Below are 19635 nucleotides of genomic sequence, written 5' to 3'. Positions count from 1 at the left end.
GGGTGAAGCGCACGCAGAGTCGGGGTCTACGGAGGGGGCGCGAGTTGTCAGCGTGAGCAGCCCATCTCAGCTCCCACATAGCGATGATGAAGCATTTATTTCTCTGGAGGAAGCTGGTCAGGCGGATGTTACACACTCATCTTTCGGGAAGGGAACCGAGAGCTTAGTTTTCTTGCTGGGGGTCACAGAGCTGGTGCATGAGAGCGCTGGCGTTACAGTTTGCACTCGGCAGCCTGTCTCCAAGGAGCTGCCACTTGGAAGGGGTCTGGCTGTCTCCTGGGGCGTCTGCTCCACCCGCCTCATCCCAGCCTGGCCCGCCCCGCTGCAATAACACCATGAGCCCGTGGTGCACGTTACCTCATTTATTCTCACAACATGCCTGTGAGGTAGGGAGGGGCAGGGACTGTCCCCATTTTACAGAGGAGGAAGTTGAGGCACACAGAGGTCAAGTGACTTGCCCGAGGTCACAGACGGCGGCCAAGCTGGAATGGGCCCTAGAGCAGGCCCCTGTGGCAGGTGCTGGACACGAGGGCGTCTCCAGTGCCGCAGCCGTCGTGCTCGAAGCTTGCTGCAGGCCTGGCCTCGCCCTCGCCCTCCCTGCCCCCCACCTCACCCTGCAGGCCTGGGCCATCGCAGCTCAGGGCTCATGACACCCTGGGAGTGGGGCTGGGGGGCAGGGGAGAGAGAAGGATGACCGGGGTAAAAAAATAGAAAACTCAGAGGCCAGGCAGATGGGCCCATGGCCGGGGAGCGGGGGGCAGGTGAGAGACAAAAAAAGGGGGAGCTGCTTACACACAAGGTATATATTTTTACACACACTTGTACACACACCTAGATATAGTACATGTAAAAATATATGCTATTCACACACCCGCCTCCTGCCAGGTGCCCCCGAGAGCCAGCGGTGGCGCTGGTGGGCATGGGTGAGCAGAGGGGCGTTTGTTAAATATACACTCTAAGGTCTATGTGCATATGTACACATACATACAGACACAGCCGCCCGCCCCTCGGGTACTGTACACAGGCTCGGCCAGGGACACGTGACCCCTGGAAAATGGGGTCCCTCTCTTGAGTGGCCCCTGCAAGTCACTCTAGGTCATACATTTTGCTGAAGGAAGAAGGGGCTGGAGAGAAGAAAAAGGCGGGAGTCTGGAGTGTGGTAAGCTGTGGTTTTTATCTCATTCCCACCCCCACCCCCCCAAAGACTTCAGCCCTCCTCATGGTCTCAGAGAGGCGAGTCACCCACCTGACGCTGCCTAGGGCTGGCAGATCACAGTGGGAGGGCTGCTTCTGCTGAGAGGAACCTGTATTTGCGTGTGTGTGTGCGCGCGCGCGCGCGTGCATGTGTGTGAGCACTCGGTGGGGGAGGGGACGCGTGTCCATCTCTCTGTCCTCTGGGCTCACCCACAAAAAGGGCTGAGAACCAGAAAGCCGATAGTCAGGATGGTGACCCCTGTGTGAGCTCTTAAGGGAAAAGAGAAAAACATAAGAATGAAAACTCCAAGGTCAGAGCTGGGGTAGCCAGGAAAAGGAGGAAGGACATGGCAGGTGCCCAAGGCTGCCCTTGGGCTGTCGTCATCTTGTAAACAAGCTAGTTTAAGTTCTCATTAGATAGAGCAAGTAAAAAGACTGTAGTCTGGAGGCTGGGCCAGGGCGTTGCCGAAGTCCATCTATCTAGTCCACCACGGCCAGCAAGAGGAAAAAAAAGTTTTATAGTTTTGTGTTTCTGTTGATTTTTTTGTGTGAAGTCTTCATAACCTAAAGCTGGGAGGGACCCAAGAAAGCCAAATTGTGAGCCCTTGTATGCGTCAATTTGAAAGTTGGCTCAGGGTCTCTAGACAGAATAACCACACTAAAGGTTGAGAAAATTTTGTTCCTTTCGCATTTAGTTTGTAGGTTTCTTTTTTTAATGACTTAAAATTGTTTGCTTCCTGCTTCCTGGTCTCAGAGCCGGGTCTGGGCCTCAGGGACATAAATCTCGATGCTGTCCGCGCTCTCCGTGGCTGAGTTCTGCCGCACAGAAGCTGCCCGCTTGGCCGCCAGGAGCCTCTTGCGGGCCTCCTGACGCTGCTTGTCCCCAGCGTCAGAGGCCTTGTCGCGGCTCACTGCCGGCTTGGATTTGGCTGGCTTCTTTGGGACCGGAGGGGGTAGTTTCTTCTCTTCCTTTAGTGAGACAGTGAGGAGAGAAGGAAAATAAAATAAAGGTGCCACCTTTTGTGTGGTGCTACCACCCACCGTATGCCGGCAGCTGGAGCCTCCACCCCAGCTTCCCCGCATCGGGCACAAGCAACACACATTTGGAATCAGGAAGCCACAAGAAGCGATGATGGTGGGAATAGCACAAGGCATAGGAGCAAAAAGCAAGCTTACAATCCTAGAATGTTCTAGTAGGAAGGGACAGACAGATCACCTCTTCCCACCCCTGCTCTGAACCACTGAGAGCCTGAAATTCACGCAGGAATCATATAGCCAGAGATGGGATTTAAATTCAGGGCCTCCGACTCCCAGGTCACATTTCACATGCTATTCTAGGGGATCAGAACTCACAAGGGCCACAGTCCAGTAACCAATAACCAAAGGGGTCATTGGGTGCCACTGTTTTACAGATGGAAGCCTGAGCCTCAGGGAAGAGGCTGGCCCAGGAGGCAGAATCGGGTCCAGACCCCTGTACTCCTGGCAGCGTGGTCCTAGGAGAAGGACCATTTTTCTACCTCCAGGGTTCCAACGGCTGTGTCTACACTAGTGCTCTGGGCTGTGGGCATGTGTCTCCCACTTTCTGAACATGCAGGGCAGGAAGGCATGCTTCGGGGGGGCAGCCTCAACTACACAGAGCGAGTGGCATGCTGGACGAGCGCCGAGCATGGACCCCGCACACTGATGGACGTGAGCCCCCAGCTCAAAGACGACACACAGAGAAGGGAGCCAAGCAGCACTGACCGATGTGGCCAGCGTTATTGCCGACCAGGAATTTGTCCCTGGACTTCCCCTCCGCACTGCTCCATGCTCACCTTCCTCTTCTCGGGGGTCTCCACCAGCTGCCAGCTGTTGGCCTTGAGGTGGTAGAGTTCATCAAACTTCATGCTGATGTCCTCGATGGACAGCTGCAGCAGGTCCCAGAACCCTGCCAGGTCCTGGGCTGTTGGACGTGGGTTGGCATCAGGGTTCTGTGGGACAGACGGGGATCAGTGGGGCAAGCAGGGCAGAGGCTTGTCCTGCACCCCATCCCAAGTACTGTCTCCTAGCTTTGCCAGCCCTGGTTGGCTTCCCTTGAGGCCTGGTCTTACTCTCCTGTTCCCAGGGTCGGGTCAGTATCTGTATGAGCGAATGAACCCAGTTCCTGATTACTGCTGGCCCTGATGGTGGAGAGCTTTGGGAGAGAGAGACAGTCCTATCATGAGAGTGGGTCCTGCACACACATGGGGACTGAGGCCTTCGCCACCACTGAAGGGCTACAGGGAGGAGGCAGGATCACTTCCAGGTGGGTGTGATTCCAGAATCCGTGTGCTTTCTAGCCCATCATTCTGTTCTCTGACAGCACATTCCTTATCAGGACTTCCCCAGTGAACACCCAAACCCCTACCGGTCCTAGAGACAAACACTCGCCACTGTCCTCCACCCCTGGGGGTTACACCACCCCTGCCAGATGGAAAGAGGCTCCACAGGAAAAGCTGCTGCCTGGCGGCAAGGGTGAAGGAGAGGGAAACCCACCAAGTGTCATGGTGGTGATTTCTTTAGTTCTTACCTTGACTGTCTTCTTAGATATAGAGTATGTTGTATATAAATAAATCAGTGCCAACTGATTTTTAACTTTCATGTGGCTGTTTTTACATAGAGTTCCCTTTCTATTTCAGAAGGTAGTAGAGCTCTGAAAGGACCATTCCTGGCCCTTTTCCTGTGCTAGGCACTGACACACACCACTGTCATCTTTCCAATGCCATGAGGAAGCAGCACCTTCTCCATGTTAGAGAGGCGGTCACAGAGGCTTAGAGGCTAATCCAGCTGGGGGATCTGGCTGGAAGACCCACTGTGGAGGAAGAAGAATCACACTCACCAAGTTTTGCTCACAGAGGCCCCGGAACTGCTGGAATTTCTGTGACATCAGTAGCTGGGCACTGCCCACAGCACTGAGGACTTTCCCTAAGACTGAGAAAGAGAAGGTGGAAAAAGACTGAGCAGAGCACAGGGTCTGCTGGGGTGGAACACAGGATCAGGGTCATGGCTTCCACCTCCCCTCCCCGCATTAGGACACCAATCATCATTTGGTGATGGCAGTCAGTCTTCATTTTATTTACACGTTAACCCACTCTCACTGTGAAAAATGCACACCAGACACATAAAGTGAGCCCCATCCCCTAGTTGCTAAGGACATTTTATGGCAATAAATTTAAAAACTAAGTTTAAATGGAAAAATTTTTCAGGAAAACATAAATTACTATCATAGACTCAAGAAGAAATAGAAAATCTGATTAGGCCAATAACTGTTTTAAAAAACTGAAGCAGGAGTTAAAAATCTTCCCCAGAAAAAGGAACCAGGCCTATGTAGTTTTACAGGTGTGGTTTTACAAAACCTTCCAGGAATAGATAATCCTTGTTTTATACATTCAAATTCTTCCTGAGAGTAAATAAACAGAAAATGACAGCAAATTTCAGGAGCCTGAGAGAACATAGGACATGCCAAGAATAGGGCACTTTCATTATGAACATAAAAGTCTTAAAGCAAAGAGAATCCAACAGAAGCGTTCACCATGAAGTGTTCAGTGGTCTACTTACACAGTGGTCTACTTACAGCAGCTCATGAAGGAGGAATTCCACCTCATTCAGAAATTATTAGTTATTAAAAAGGAACCAACACAGGAGCTAAACATGTTATAGGAGCAGTAAATGGCAGATGCACATTCACCAGATAGTTGTTGCCAGAGAGCAGATGAAAAGTGTGACATTTAGCCACAAATATTTAAACAGTAGTTCAAAGCAGAGATAAGGTACTCTGAAAAGAGATGCAAGACAATGGAAGGGGATAAAACATGAGCTCTGGAACTAGTGCAAGAGAAAAATCAGGCATCACAGAAACAAGGGCCATGATGGACACAGCACAAAGAATAAACCCTGATGAAAACCAATAAGGACAAGGAGGACAGGAATGAGAAAGCTCCTGGCACAAAACACTTACACTGCTAGATTAACAAGACAAGGCGTCTTAAATGAATAGCTAAGCTGCTGGGGATAAAATGACCCCCCACCCGCAGAAGGTAGTGGGTATATGTGCCTGGCTTGGTCTAAAGTAGGATAGGAGGGCTTCCCTGGTGGCGCAGTGGTTAAGAATCCACCTGCCAATGCAGGGGACGTGGGTTCGATCCCTGGTCTGGGAGGACCCCACATGCTGCGGAGCAACTAGGCCCGTGTGCCACAACTACTGAGCCTGTGCTCTAGAGCCCGTGAGCCACAACTACTGAAGCCCGTGTGCCACAACTATTGGAACCTGCGCACCTAGAGGCTGTGCTCTGCAACAAGAGAACCCACAGCCATGAGAAGCCTGTGCACAGCAATGAAGACTAGCCTCTGCTCGCTGCAATTAGAGCAAAGCCCGCACACAGCAACAAAGACCTCAATGCAGCCAAAAATAAAATAATTTAAAAAAAAAAAGTAGGATGGGAATAAGAGGAAAAGTCTCTCCTGAGAATTCCTAACCATAAGACTGCATTTAGGTACCTTATTTTTTAAGAAATAAAGGAAGCAACTAGATGTATTAAAAAGATGAGACTATTTTTAAAAAAGTGACTGAGAGACATGGAGGAGAGAGGGAGACTTAAAATACATCTATCAGAGTTCTAAAAGGACAGAGAGAATGGAAGAAAAGAAATTTATTCAGAGAGATGATTCAGAATATGAATAAAGGAACCATCCCAAACTCATTTTATGAAGCTAGATAACCTTGGTACTAAAACAGGACAAGGATGAGAAAGGAAGATTACCAGCCAAGTAATTCTACCTTTGAAGAAAGGCAAAATTATTAAATTAGATATTAACAAAAGTACAACAGTGTACTAAAATAATATAACTCAGCTGGGTTTATTCTGGTAATACAAGACTGATTCAACATTAGAAAATTCTAATGACTTCTGATTCTGACTATGAAAAACCAGTTACTATCAGACAAACTGAACCCTCCCATGAAGAAAAATTAAAAAAAATAAAACCTAAATAAAATACCAAAAACAACAAAAAAATCTCTTTCAGGGTATTAAAAAATTACCAAAGCAACCAGAATTTGAGAGGCTAAGATGTCAGTGAGAACGGAAACTATATTCAGCCAAGCCTGATATTCTGAACCGCCTTCTACCCCAAGGCATCTCCCAGTTTATAAGCAGCGCAAGGCTGAGGGGCTAAGAAGCCAAGCAGAAAGTGGTGGTTCAGAGCCTGAGAAGCTAAGCAGAACTTGTGGCAGTTCCATGGGGACAGGGAGACCAAAACTGGAATTCGGAGCTACCAGAGGAGACAGGACTTGGGGGAAAGTGCATAAGGCTGAGCAAAGCTTCCAGCAGTCTTAAGATGGGGGAGAAACAAAAATTGGAGCTCAGTGTCTGCCAAGGAGGAAGGGCTTGGAAATACCCCAGGCTGCAGCTCTGAACCAGCTCAATCCCATATTAGATTAAGTTGGTCTGGCCCTACTCTAATTGTCTGCAAGAAGCAAAAGTAAATTCGTTCTCAAAGTATAGAAAATCGTCTTCAAAAAAAAAGAAGAAAAAAAAATCATCCTGAGCTTCAAGTTCTCTCTGTACTTTTCATATACAGTTTCTGGCATTGAATAAAAATTACCAAGCATGCCACGAGGTAGGACCAAATGACTGCACACCAAAAGAGAAAAATCAGCAAAAAGTAAAAGAACTATAGGGATGTAGAGGTATAGGACCAGGGCTTTAAAATGACTGTGAATATGTCCCAGAAAATATATGACATGATGAGGAATTTCAGCAAAGAACCAGAAATCTATCAAAAAGAATCAAATGGAAATTCTAGAACTAAAAAATAGAGTAACTGAAATTAAGACTGCAATAGACTCTTCAATAAATGGTGCTGGGAAAACTGGACAGGTACATGTAAAAGTATGAGATTAGATCACTCCCTAACACCATACACAAAAATAAGCTCAAAATGGATTAAAGACCTAAATGTAAGGCCAGAAACTATCAAACTCTTAGAGGAAAACATAGGCAGAACACTCTATGACATGAATCACAGCAAGATCCTTTTTGACCCACCTCCTAGAGAAATGGAAATAAAAACAAAAATAAACAAATGGGACCTAATGAAACTTAAAAGCTTTTGCACAGCAAAGGAAACCATAAACAAGACGAAAGACAACCCTCAGAATGGGAGAAAATGTGTGCAAATGAAGCAACTGACAAAGGATTAATCTCCAAAATATATAAACAGCTCATGCAGCTCAATAACAAAAAAACAAACAACCCAATCCAAAAATGGGCAGGAGACCTAAATAGACATTTCTCCAAAGAAGATATACAGACTGCCAACAAACACATGAAAGAATGCTCAACATCATTAATCATTAGAGAAATGCAAATCAAAACTACAATGAGATATCACCTCACACCGGTCAGAATGGCCATCATCAAAAAATCTAGAAACAATAAATGCTGGAGAGGGTGTGGAGAAAAGGGAACCCTCTTGCACTGCTGGTGGGAATGTGAATTGGTACAGCCACTATGGAGGTTCCTTAAAAAACTACAAATAGAACTACCATATGACCCAGCAATCCCACTACTGGGCATATACCCTGAGAAAACCATAATTCAAAAAGAGTAATGTACCAAAATGTTCATTGCAGCTCTATTTACAATAGCCCGGAGATGGAAACAACCTAAGTGTCCATCATCGGATGAATGGATAAAGAAGATGTGGCACATATATACAATGGAATATTACTCAGCCATAAAAAGAAACGAAATTGAGCTATTTGTAATGAGGTGGATAGACCTAGAGTCTGTCATACAGAGTGAAGTAAGTCAGAAAGAGAAAGACAAATACTGTATGCTAACACATATACATGGAATTTAAGAAAAAAAAAAAGTCATGAAGAACCTAGGGGTAAGACAGGAATAAAGACACAGACCTACTAGAGAATGGACTTGAGGATATGGGGAGGGGGAAAGGTAAACTGTGACAAAGCGAGAGAGAGGCATGGACATATATACACTACCAAACGTAAGGTAGATAGCTAGTGGGAAGCAGCTGCATAGCACAGGGGGATCAGCTCGGTCGGTGATTTGTGACCACCTGGAGGGGTGGGATAGGGAGGGTGGGAGGGAGGGAGACGCAAGAGGGAAAAGATACGGGAACATATGTATATGTACACCTGATTCACTTTGTTATAAAGCAGAAACTAACATACCATTGTAAAGCAATTATACTCCAATAAAGATGTAAAAAAAAAAAAGACTGCAATAGATAGGTTTAATAGATTGGTTACAGCTGAACTATAAAATAATCCAGTAGAAAATATCCAGACTGAGGTCCAGAGGAAGAAAAAAAAAGGGAAAATACCGAAGAGAGAATGAAGAAGCATAAGATGTGGCAGTCTAAAATATGTGTAATTGGGGCTTCCCTGGTGGCGCAGTGGTTGAGAGTCCGCCTGCTGATGCAGGGGACATGGGTTCGTGCCCCGGTCCGGGAAGATCCCACATGCTGTGGAGCAGCTGGGCCCGTGAGCCATGGCCGCTGAGCCTGTGCGTCCGGAGCTTGTGCTCCGCAGCGGGAGAGGCCACAACAGTGAGAGGCCCGCGTACCGAAAAAATAAATAAATAAATAAATAAATAAAATATGTGTAATTGGAGTCCACAAGTAGAGAAGAAATAACATGGAGCAGAAATTTGAGGAAATGATGGCCAAGACTTTTCTGAAACTGATGAGAGTTATTAAGGCTGCAGATTCAAGAAACCCTGTGAGCATCAAGTTGGAAAAATACAAAGAAAACCATACCTAGGTATCACAGTAAAATGGATAAAACTCAAACACAGGAGAAAAAAATCTTAAAAGCAGACAAAGGGGAGAAAACAAATTATTCTTCAAAGAAGCAGCAGGAAGACTGACAGTTGACTTTTCAATAGAAAGGCTGGAAACCAGGACATAAAGACATATTTATAAAGTGTTGAAAGAAGATCAGTACGTACCTATAATTCTATACTTAGAAAAAATACTGTTCAGGGACTTCCCTGGCAGTCCAGTGGTTAAAGACTCCGCACTTCCACTGCAGGGGGCACACGGGTTTGATCCCTGTTCAGGGAACTAAGATCCCGCATGCCGCGGCCATAAGAGTAAATAAAATTTAAAAATAATAACAAACAAAAGCCTGCCTCCTGGAGGACAGTTTTAAAAAAATACTGTTCAAAAAAAGAGGGAGGGCTTCCCTGGTGGCGCAGTGGTTGAGAGTCCGCCTGCCGATGCAGGGGACACAGGTTCATGCCCCGGTCCGGGAAGATCCCACATGCCGCGGAGCGGCTGGGCCCGTGAGCCATGGCCGTTGAGCTTGCGCGTCCGGAGCCTGTGCTCCGCAACGGGAGAGGCCACAACAGTGAGAGGCCCGCGTACCGCAAAAAAAAAAAAAAAAAAAAAAAAAAAAAAAGAGGGAAAAATACATTTTGAGATAAATACTGCATTAAAATAAATACTAAAGGGAGTTCTTCAGGCAGAAGGAAAATGATCCTAACTAGAAGCAAAGAAATAAAGGAGAGAAGAGTACCAGAAAGAGTAAATATGTGGGTAATACTGATTGTATAAAACAAAAAATAATGTCTTGTGGCATTTAGAACATATATATAGAACTGAAATACTTAACAGCAATAGTACACAGGTTAGGAGGGGGATAAAAGTGATCTAAGGTCCTTGCATCATCTGTGAAGTGGTAAAGGTACTAATTTAGTCTTTACAAAGTCAGGGATGCAGGTTGTAATCTTGAGAGTAACTGTTAATAATAAGCTAACATGAAAAAAGTGGAAATAAATACTTGATTAATCCAAAAAGAAGGCAAGAAAGGAGAAAAAACTATCAATAAAATTTACCACATTACAGATTAAAAATTATCTAGATACACTAAATTTCATTAAATTCAACAATTTTCTTAACCAGAATAAGCGTATCTCCAACAGACCTATAGTAAACATCATACTCAATGGTACAAGGTTAAAAGCAATTCCTTATTTACAAATAAAGTAAGAATACAGCAAGATTTCTAGATATAAGATCAACAGAAAGGCCAACAGCATTTCATCAACAATAAACAGAAAATACAGTAACAAAAAGTACCACTTACATCCCTCCAAAATTAAAATACTAATCTAACAAATCTTCAAAAAATATGTAAAACTTTTATGTGGAAAATATAAAATTTAAATGAAAGACACTAAAGAAGACCTAAATAAATGGAGAGACATAATCATGTTCTTGGATAGAAAAGAATTATTCATAAACATGTCAACTTCCCACCAAACTGATCTACACATTTAATATAATTCCAATGAAAACCTCAACATGGAACTTGAAAAGCTGAGTCTATGGAAAAGCAAAGAGCCTATGCCAGACACTCTTGAAGAATAGGTTGGGGAAACTTGTCTTTCCAATTATCAAGATTCATTAGACAGTTATAACAATGAAGAAAGTCAGATTTGGGCCTAGGGATAGACTAATGAACAGAATAGAAAGCTCAGAAATAGATCAACACATGTAGGAAACCTGATATTTGTCAGGGCTGTACTGCATATCAACAGGATAAGGATGAACATTTTAATAAATTATTGTCCAATGAGAAAAAGTTAACATAGAGCCTTATCTCACTCCATGCAGACAAATTAATTCCAAGGGATCAAGGACTTAAATGTGGAAGACAACTCGAAAGCTTTACAAGTAAATAGTAAAATATCTTTTTGACTTTGGGAGAAGGATGGATTTCTTAACATACAAAAAAGTATAAACAATAAAGGAAAAGATTGATAAATTTACATTAAAATTAAGTATCCATTCATTCAAAAGGTACCATAAAGAAAATGAAAAGATGAGTTGCAAACTGGGAGAAGACAATTACAATACATATAACTGACAAAGGTTCCAGAATCTAGATACGTAATGATCACCAATGAGGCAATTAAGAAAAAGACCACTTAATAGAAAAATGAGCAAAACATATGAAAAGGCATTTCACAGAGGAGGAAACATAAATGGCTAATATGTGAAAAGATGCTCAATGCCATTAGTAACCAATGAAATACAAATTATAACCACTATTTTATAACTGTGGATTGGGGGAAAGAAAAAACCTATTACATACTAAGTGTAAGCAAAGATGTAGAGCAATGGGTACTTTCACACAGTGCTGAGGGACTAATAAATTGGTGTAATCACTGTGGAGAACAATTTGGCATTTCTTATAAATCTGAACACAGGCATACTCTGTGAGCCAAACGTTTCCCAGTATATACCTTAGAGAACTCTTATAGAGGAGACATGGTCAAATATGTTCATAATAACCCACAGTTTATATCAACTTAATGGTGTGAGACTGAATAATCTATCCCTGAGATCAGGAATGAGACAAAAACAAGGATGCCCCTGCTCTTGCCACATCTATTCAACTTTGTGTTGGAGCCAGGGCCATTAGGCAAAAAACAAAATAAAAGGAATCCAGGCTAGAAAGAAAAAAGTAAAACAATCTCTATTCTCAGATTAAATGCTCTTGTATGTAAAAAATTCTGAAGAATTCCCCAAAAAACAGTGAGGTTGCAGCATACAAGATCAACATACAGAAGTCATTTGTATTTCTATATGGTAACAATGAACATCTGAAAATGAAATTAAGAAAACAATTTCATTTACAATGCCATCAAACAGAATAAAATACTTAGGAATAAATTTAAAAGAAATGTAGGACCTGTCCACTGAAAATTACAAAACATTATTGAAAGAAAATTTCAAAAACCTAAGTAAATAGAAAGATAGCCCATGTTCATGGATCAGAAGACTTTAAAGTAAGAGGGCAACACTCATCAAATTGAATTACTGATTTAACACAATCTCTATTAAAATAAAATCCCAGCTGCCTTTTTTGTGGAAACTGACAAGCTGATTCTAAAATTCATATGGAAATGCAAGAACGAAATATGAACTTTAGAACTTCCTTTGGTGAGAACCTGAGAGCTGGCAATAAACTTCTTTTATTTTTATTTAAAAAGTAAAGCTGGAGGACTCACACTTTCCAATTTCAAAGCTTATTACAAAGCTACAGTAATTACGACAGTGTGGTACTGGCATAAGTGTACACATGTACATCAATGCACTGGAAGAGAACTGAGTCCAGAAATAAACCCTTAAATAAATCAGTTGACCATAAATAACCCCTTACATTTATGGTCAACTGATTTTTGACAAGGGTACCAAGACTATTCAATGGGGAAAGAACAGTCTCCCTAACAAATGGTGCTGGACAAATGATATCCAAATGTAAAAGAATGAAGGTGGACCAATACCTCACACCATATACAAAAATTAACTCAAAATGGATCACAGACCTAAATGTAATAGCTAAAGCTATAAAACTCTTGAAGGCAAACAGGAGTAAATCTTTACAATACTGGATTAGCAATGGCTTCTTAGAATTGACACCAAATGACAAGCAACAAAAGAAAAAAAAACAATTGAACTTCACTAAAATTAAACTGCTGTGTTTCAAAGAATACATAATAGCCAAGAAGTGGAAACAACTGATGAATGGATACGCAAAATGCAATATATCCATACAATGGAGTATTATTCAGCAATAAAAAGGAGTGAAGTGCTGAAACATGCTACAACATGGATAAACTTCAAAAACATTATGCAAAGTGAAAGAATCCATACATAAAAGACCACGTATTGTATGACTCCATGTATATGAAATGTTCAGAATGGGCAAATCTAGAGAGAATGAAGCAGATTAGTGTTTTAGAGGAATACAGCATGATGGCCAAATGCGTACAAGGTTTCTTTTTGGGGTGATGAAAATGTTCTAAAATTAGGTAGCAGGGATGGTTGCACAACTCTGTGGATGTGCTAAAAACCACTTTAGCTGTTTTGTATACTTTAAAGGGGTGAATTTTATGGTATATAAATTACAACTCAATACTGTTATAAAAAATTATTCACAACCAAAAACTAGAAACAACTCAAGTGTTCATCAGTGGAATGGATAAGCAATGGTATATTCATATTCATACAGTGGAACGTGACATATCAATGAAAAGAATGAACTACAGGTACACGCATTAATATGGATGGATCTCAACAACAAGGCTGAATCAAAAAAGGCAAGCCTCAGAAGAATACATACACTGTGCTTCTATTAATATAAATTTCTAAAACAGGAAAAACTAAACAGCATATTCCTTAGGGTCACACATATATGTGGTACAAGTATAAAGAAAAGCAAGGGTATAATTAACACAAAATTCAGGATAGTGCGTTCTGCCATGGCAGAAAGAAGGTGATGTCTCACTGGGTTCAAAGACACTGGTAATATTCCATTTTGTAAACTAGTTGGTGCGTACAGGAGTGTTCTTTTTATTATTTTCCTTTACTCTGTTGACTCTTTGCATGTATATTTCACAATGAAAATAAAGGTTAAGAAGAAGAATGAGAGCAAAATAAAGATTTTCAGATACATAAAAACAGAGTTAATGCCAGCTCTCAGGTTCTCACTAAAGAAAGTTCTAAAGGATGAACTCAGCAAAGAAGAAAATGATCCAAGAGGAAGATCTGAGATCAGAAAGGGTGAGCAAAGAAAATGATAAACATGCTAATTATTATTTATACATGTATTTCTTTAGATTTATCTGTAATTATATAATTGAAAATTATATAATAATTTGTGAGGTTTTAAACCATAAGGAAACAATTAGATAAATCATATTTTAAGGTTCTTGCGTTGTTTGGGAGAAAGGTAAAGATGTTGAGTAACTTAAAGTTTTAAGGGTTCATAGAACAGAAATACAGTGTGTAACTTCTGTGGCAGATACGGCTAGTTGTCCCCAGGGTTTGTTTCTCCTTCTCCCTCAGAAGTAGAACCTTTTTTTTTTCTTCGTGTCAAGTAGCAGCTTTTTTCAGATGAAATAAGACACAGAAATTTCTCAGGCATACTGTGAATTTTCCAGGACAAAGTATTGTCAAATGGAAAATATGAGGTATGGTATGCAAAGTATTAGAATCACAGAACAAGTTACACTAGCATCAGCACTGCATCAGCACTGGAATAAGGACTTCTGCTGTGAGTGTGATGTCATATCTCTATGTGTTGTTCTGCTACATCCCCAGAAGCTAGAATAGTGCCTGTACAGTATACGGTAGGAACTCAGTAAATACTCACTGAGTGGATGAAGGTCAGGACCAAGGGAGGGATGCTGCTTTCTTCCCACTATCGCACAATGTCCTGACACTCTTGCAGTTAGATGAGATATGCATGAGACACAGTAAGATTAGAAAGAGAAACACAGGGCTTCCCTGGTGGCGCAGTGGTTAAGAAATCACCTGCTATTGCAGGGGACAAGGGTTCGAGCCCTGGTCCAGGAAGATCCCACATGCTGCGGAGCAACTCAGCCTGTGTGCCACAACTACTGAGCCTGTGCTCTAGAGCCCGCAAGCCACAACTGCTGAGCCCACGCACCACAACTACTGAAGCCTGCGTGCCTAGAGCCCGAGCTCTGCAAAAGAGAGGCCACTGCAATGAGAAGCCCACGCACCACAATGAAGAGTAGCCCCCACTCGCCGCAACTAGACAAAGCCCGCGCACAGCAACAAAGACCCAATGCAGCCAAAAATAAAATAAATAAATCTTAAAAAAAAGACATAAAATTGCCACTAGAGCAAATAATATGATCATTTATTATGCAAATCTAAGAGGACTGAGAGTTGTACAAGGTTGCTGGACACAAGATCAATGTAGAAGTCTCAACATAACTAATTAGAGTATGCAAATATAAAAATTCATTTTACTACCAAAACAAAAACTAGAAAGTACCAAGGAATAAATCATAAAAATACATAAGGCCTTCCTAGATATATTAATCAAACTTGAATGGAAGGATATAAAATGGAGATCTTGAATAAATGGAGAGATAAACTTCATTCATAGCTAAGAAGACTCAATATTTCTCAGGTATCAGTTTTTCACAAAGTAATCTGTAAACTCTATTTCTAGTCAGCGACCCAGGAAAATTTTTCTGAGGAACCTGATATACTAATTCTCAAATTGGTATTGGAAGAATGAAGATATAGACTTTTTCTTTCTGAACAAAAAGAATAAGGAAGGGGATTCACCCTATCAGATGCCAAGGCATGTTAAGAAGCTACGGCAACTAAAAGTCGTGTTAACACAGAAATAGACAAAAGGGCAGCAGAACAGAACTGAGAAACACACCCCTGTCTGTGTGTGTAGCAATCTGGCAGTGGTTATTATGACTGACTGGCATCACTAATCAGTGAGGAAAGCAGAGACTTCAAAACATCTTTCCAGTGAGCCGTGGTCCGGAAGCATCCCACATGCCGTGGAGCAACTAGGTCTGTGCGCCACAACTACTGATCCTGCGCTCTACAGCCTGTGAGCTACAACTACTGAGCCTGCATGCCACAACTACTGAAGCCCACATGCCTAGAGCCTGTGCTCCACAACAAAGAGAAGCCGCCGCAAGGAGAAGCCCGCACACCACAACAAAGAGTAGCCCCTGCTAGCCGTAACTAGAGAAAGCCTGCGTGCAGCAATGAAGACGCAATGCAGCAAAAAAAAAAAAAAAAAAACAAAAAAAAAAACAAAAAACTCACCACTATGTACCCTTTAAAAAAAAAAAACTTAGGAAAGATCTAAAATCAACAACCTAACTTTACAACCTAAGAAACTAGAAAAAACAAACTATCCCAAAGCTAGCAGAAGGAAGGAAATAATAAAGATTAGAACAGAGCTAAATGAAATAGAGAATAGGGAAACAACAGAGAAAAATCAAAAAACCAAAAGTTGGTTCTTCAAAAAGATCAACAAAACTGACAGAACTTTAACTAGATAGACTAAGAAAAAAAGAAAAGACTCAAATACTAAAATAAAAAATAAAAGTGGGGACATTACTACCAATTCTACAGAAATAAAAAAGATTATAAGGGAGTACTAGAACAACTGTACACCAACGAATTGGATAACCTAGATGAAATGGACAAATTCATAGAAACACAAAACCTACCAAGACTAAATCATGAAAAGATAGAAAATCTGAATAGTTTTGAATCAGTAATCAAAAATTTCCCAACAAAGAAGAGCTCTAGACCCAGTGGTTTCACTGCTGAATTCTACCAAACATTTAAAGATGACTAACACCACTCCTTCTCAAATTTTTCCAAAAAACTGAAAAGGAGGAAACACTTCCTAACTCATTCTATGAATCCAGCATTACCTTGATACCAAAGCCAGAAAAAAACACTACAAGAAAACTAGAGACCATCATCCCTTATGTACACTGATGCAAAAATCCTCAACAAAATATTAGCAAACAGGATTCAGCAGTATATTAAAAGGATTATACATATGACCGAGTGGGATTTATTATAAGGATGGTTCAACATATGAAAGCTAGTCAGTGTAACATGCCACATCAACAAAATGAAGGGGAAAAACCACACAATCATCTCAATTGATGCAGGAAAAGCATCTGACAAAATTCAACACTCTTTCATGAGAAAAACACTCAACAAACTAGGAACTACATGAAACTACATCAACAAAATAAAAGCCATACATGAAAAACCCACAGCGAACATCATACTCCAGGGTGTTTTCTCTAAGATCGAGGATAAGGCAAGGATGCCCACATTCATCACTTTACCTCAACATAGGACTGGAAGTTCTAGCCAGAGCAGTTAGTCAAGAAAAAGAAATAAAAGGCATCCAAATAGGAAAGGAAGAAGTAAAATTATCTCTGTTTGCAGATGATACGATCTTATACATAGAAAACCCTAAAGATTCCACCAAAAAACTCCCGATAGAATATATGAATTCAGCAAAGTAGGCAGAATACAAAGTCAACACACAAAAATCAGTTGCATTTCTAATACTAACAATAAATCAGTTGCATTTCTAATACTAACAATGAAAAGGAAATTATAAAAACGATTCCATTTACAATAGCATCAGAAAGAATAAAATATTTAGGAATTAACTAATTAAGGAGGTGACAGACTTACACAATGAAAACTACAAAACACTGCTGTTTTGTAGTTATTAAGAAGATATGATAAATGGAAACAAGTCCCATGTTCATGAACTGTAAGACTTAATACTGTTAAAAAGTCAATACTGGGCTTCCCTGGTGGCGCAGTGGTTGAGGGTCCGCCTGCTGATGCAGGGGACACGGGTTCGTGCCCCAGTCTGGGAAGATCCCACATGCCACGGAGCAGCTGGGCCCATGAGCCATGGCCGCTGAGCCTGCGCATCCGGAGCCTGTGCTCCGCAACGGGAGAGGCCACAGCAGTGAGAGGCCCGCGTACCGCAAAAAAAAAAAAAGTCAATACTACCCAAAGCAATCTTCAGATTCAATACAATTCCTATCAAAATTCCAATAATGGTTTTTGCAGAAATAGAAAAATCCATCTTAAAATTCATATGGAATCTCAGGGCATCCCAAACATTAAAAGCAATCTTAAAAAAGAATAAAACAGGAGGATTCACACATCCTGATTTCAGAACTTACTACAAAGCCACAATAATTAAATCAGCCTGGTACTGGCCTAAAGACAGACATATAGATCAATGGAATAAAATAGCAGCCCTGAAGTAAACCTTTGCAAACATGATCAAATGATTTTTGACAAGGGTACCAAGCCCACTCAATGGGGAGAGAACAATATTTTCAACAAATGGTGTGGAGAAAACTGGATATCCACATGCAAAAAAGTGAAGTTAGATTGTTATGTGATACCATAACTCAAAATGGATCAAGAACCTAAATTTAAAACCTAAAACAACAAAATTCTTATAAGAAAATATAGGACAAAAGCTTCAGGACATTGGATTTGGCAATGATTTCTTAGCTCTAACACCAAAGGCACAGGGAAACCAGGAAAAAATAGAAAAACTGGACTTCCTGAAAATTTAAAAATTTTGTTCATTAAAAGTCATTACGTACAGAGTAAAAGGGTAACTCACAGAATGGAAGAAAATATTTGCAAGTCATATATCTGGATGAGGGATTAATATTTAGAATATATAGAGAACTCCTAAAACTTAACAACCAAAAAAATCCCAACCTGATTCAAAAATGGGCAAATGACTTCAACACACATTTCTCCCCCCCAAAAATCAAATGGCCAACAAACATATGACAAGATGCTCAACATGACTAATCATGAGAGAAATGCAAATCAAAACTACAATGAGGTATCACCTCACACCGGTCAGAATGGCCATCATCAAAAAATCTACAAACAATAAATGCTGGAGAGGGTGTGGACAAAAGGCAACCCTCCTACACTGTTGGTGGGAATGTAAATTTTTTCCTTAAAAAACTCCTACACTGTTGGTGGGAATGTAAATTTTTTCCTTAAAAAACTATAAAAAAAAACTATAAATGTAAATTTTTTCCTTAAAAAACTATAAAAGCTGCCCTTTGATTCAGCAATCCCACTCCTTGGGCATATATCTGGAGAAAACCATAATGCAGAAAGATACATGCACCCCAATGTTCATTACAGTGCTATTTACAATAGTCAAGACATGGAAACAACATAAATGTCCATTGACAGAGGAGTGGATAAAGAAGATGTGGTACATATATACAATGGAATATTACTCAGCCATAAAAAAGAATGAAATAATGCCATTTGCAGCAACATGGATGGACCTAGAGATTGTCACACTGAGTGAAGTCACACAGAGAAAGACAAATATCATACGGTATCACTTATATGTGGAATCTAAAAAAATGGTACAAATGAACTTATTTACGAAACAAATACAGTCACAGATGTAGAAAACAAACCTATGGTTACCGGGGGGAAGGGGGAAAGGGATAAATTGGGAGATTGGGATTGACATACACTACTGTATATAAAATAGCTAACTAATAGGACCTACTGTATAGCACAGGGAACTCTACCCAATACTCTGTAATGACCTATATGGGAAAAGAATATTAAAAAAGTGGATATATGTATATGTATAACTGATTCACGTTGCTGTACACCTGAAACACAACACTGTAAATCAACTATACTCCAATAAAAATTAAAAATAAAACTACGATGAGATACCACCTCATACGCATTAGGAAGGCCACTATCAAAAGAAAACAAAACAGCAAGTGTTGGCAGGGATGTGGAGAAACTGTAATTCTTGTGCACTATTGGCAGGAATGTAAAATAGCACAGCTTCTGTGCTGTACAACAATGTGAATGCACTTAATACCATTGAACTGGACACTTAAAAATGGTTAAGATGGGGCTTCCCTGGTGGCGCAGTGGTTGAGAGTCCGCCTGCCGATGCAGGGGACACGGGTTCGTGCCCCGGTCCGGGAAGATCCCGCATGCCGCGGAGCGGCTGGGCCCGTGAGCCATGGCTGC

General features: G+C 41.3%; 1 protein-coding gene across 9 annotated transcripts in view; it reads right to left on the bottom strand.

Annotated features, from left to right (window-relative positions):
- Positions 1–347: 347 nt before the first annotated feature.
- Positions 348–19635, bottom strand: part of DLGAP4 (DLG associated protein 4) — a 210106-nt gene continuing 190818 nt past the window's right edge. For 8 of the 9 annotated variants that reach the window (XM_060284115.1, XM_060284114.1, XM_060284116.1 and 5 more), the window contains 3 exons: positions 4052–4143; positions 3009–3164; positions 348–2163 (listed from right to left, as the gene is read on the bottom strand). In XM_060284115.1, coding sequence (XP_060140098.1) covers positions 1945–2163; positions 3009–3164; positions 4052–4143 — 467 coding nt within the window. In that variant the 3' untranslated portion in view covers positions 348–1944. Of the gene's footprint in view, positions 2164–2937; positions 3165–4051; positions 4144–19635 lie in introns of all 9 variants that reach the window. The other variant, XM_060284117.2, reaches the window with a different exon arrangement.

Source organism: Globicephala melas, chromosome 15, assembly GCF_963455315.2.
Source record: "Globicephala melas chromosome 15, mGloMel1.2, whole genome shotgun sequence".
NCBI lineage: Eukaryota > Metazoa > Chordata > Mammalia > Artiodactyla > Delphinidae > Globicephala > Globicephala melas.
The sequence above is the reverse complement of the archived record's forward strand: the minus strand, read 5'-3'. Positions and strand labels throughout refer to the sequence as shown.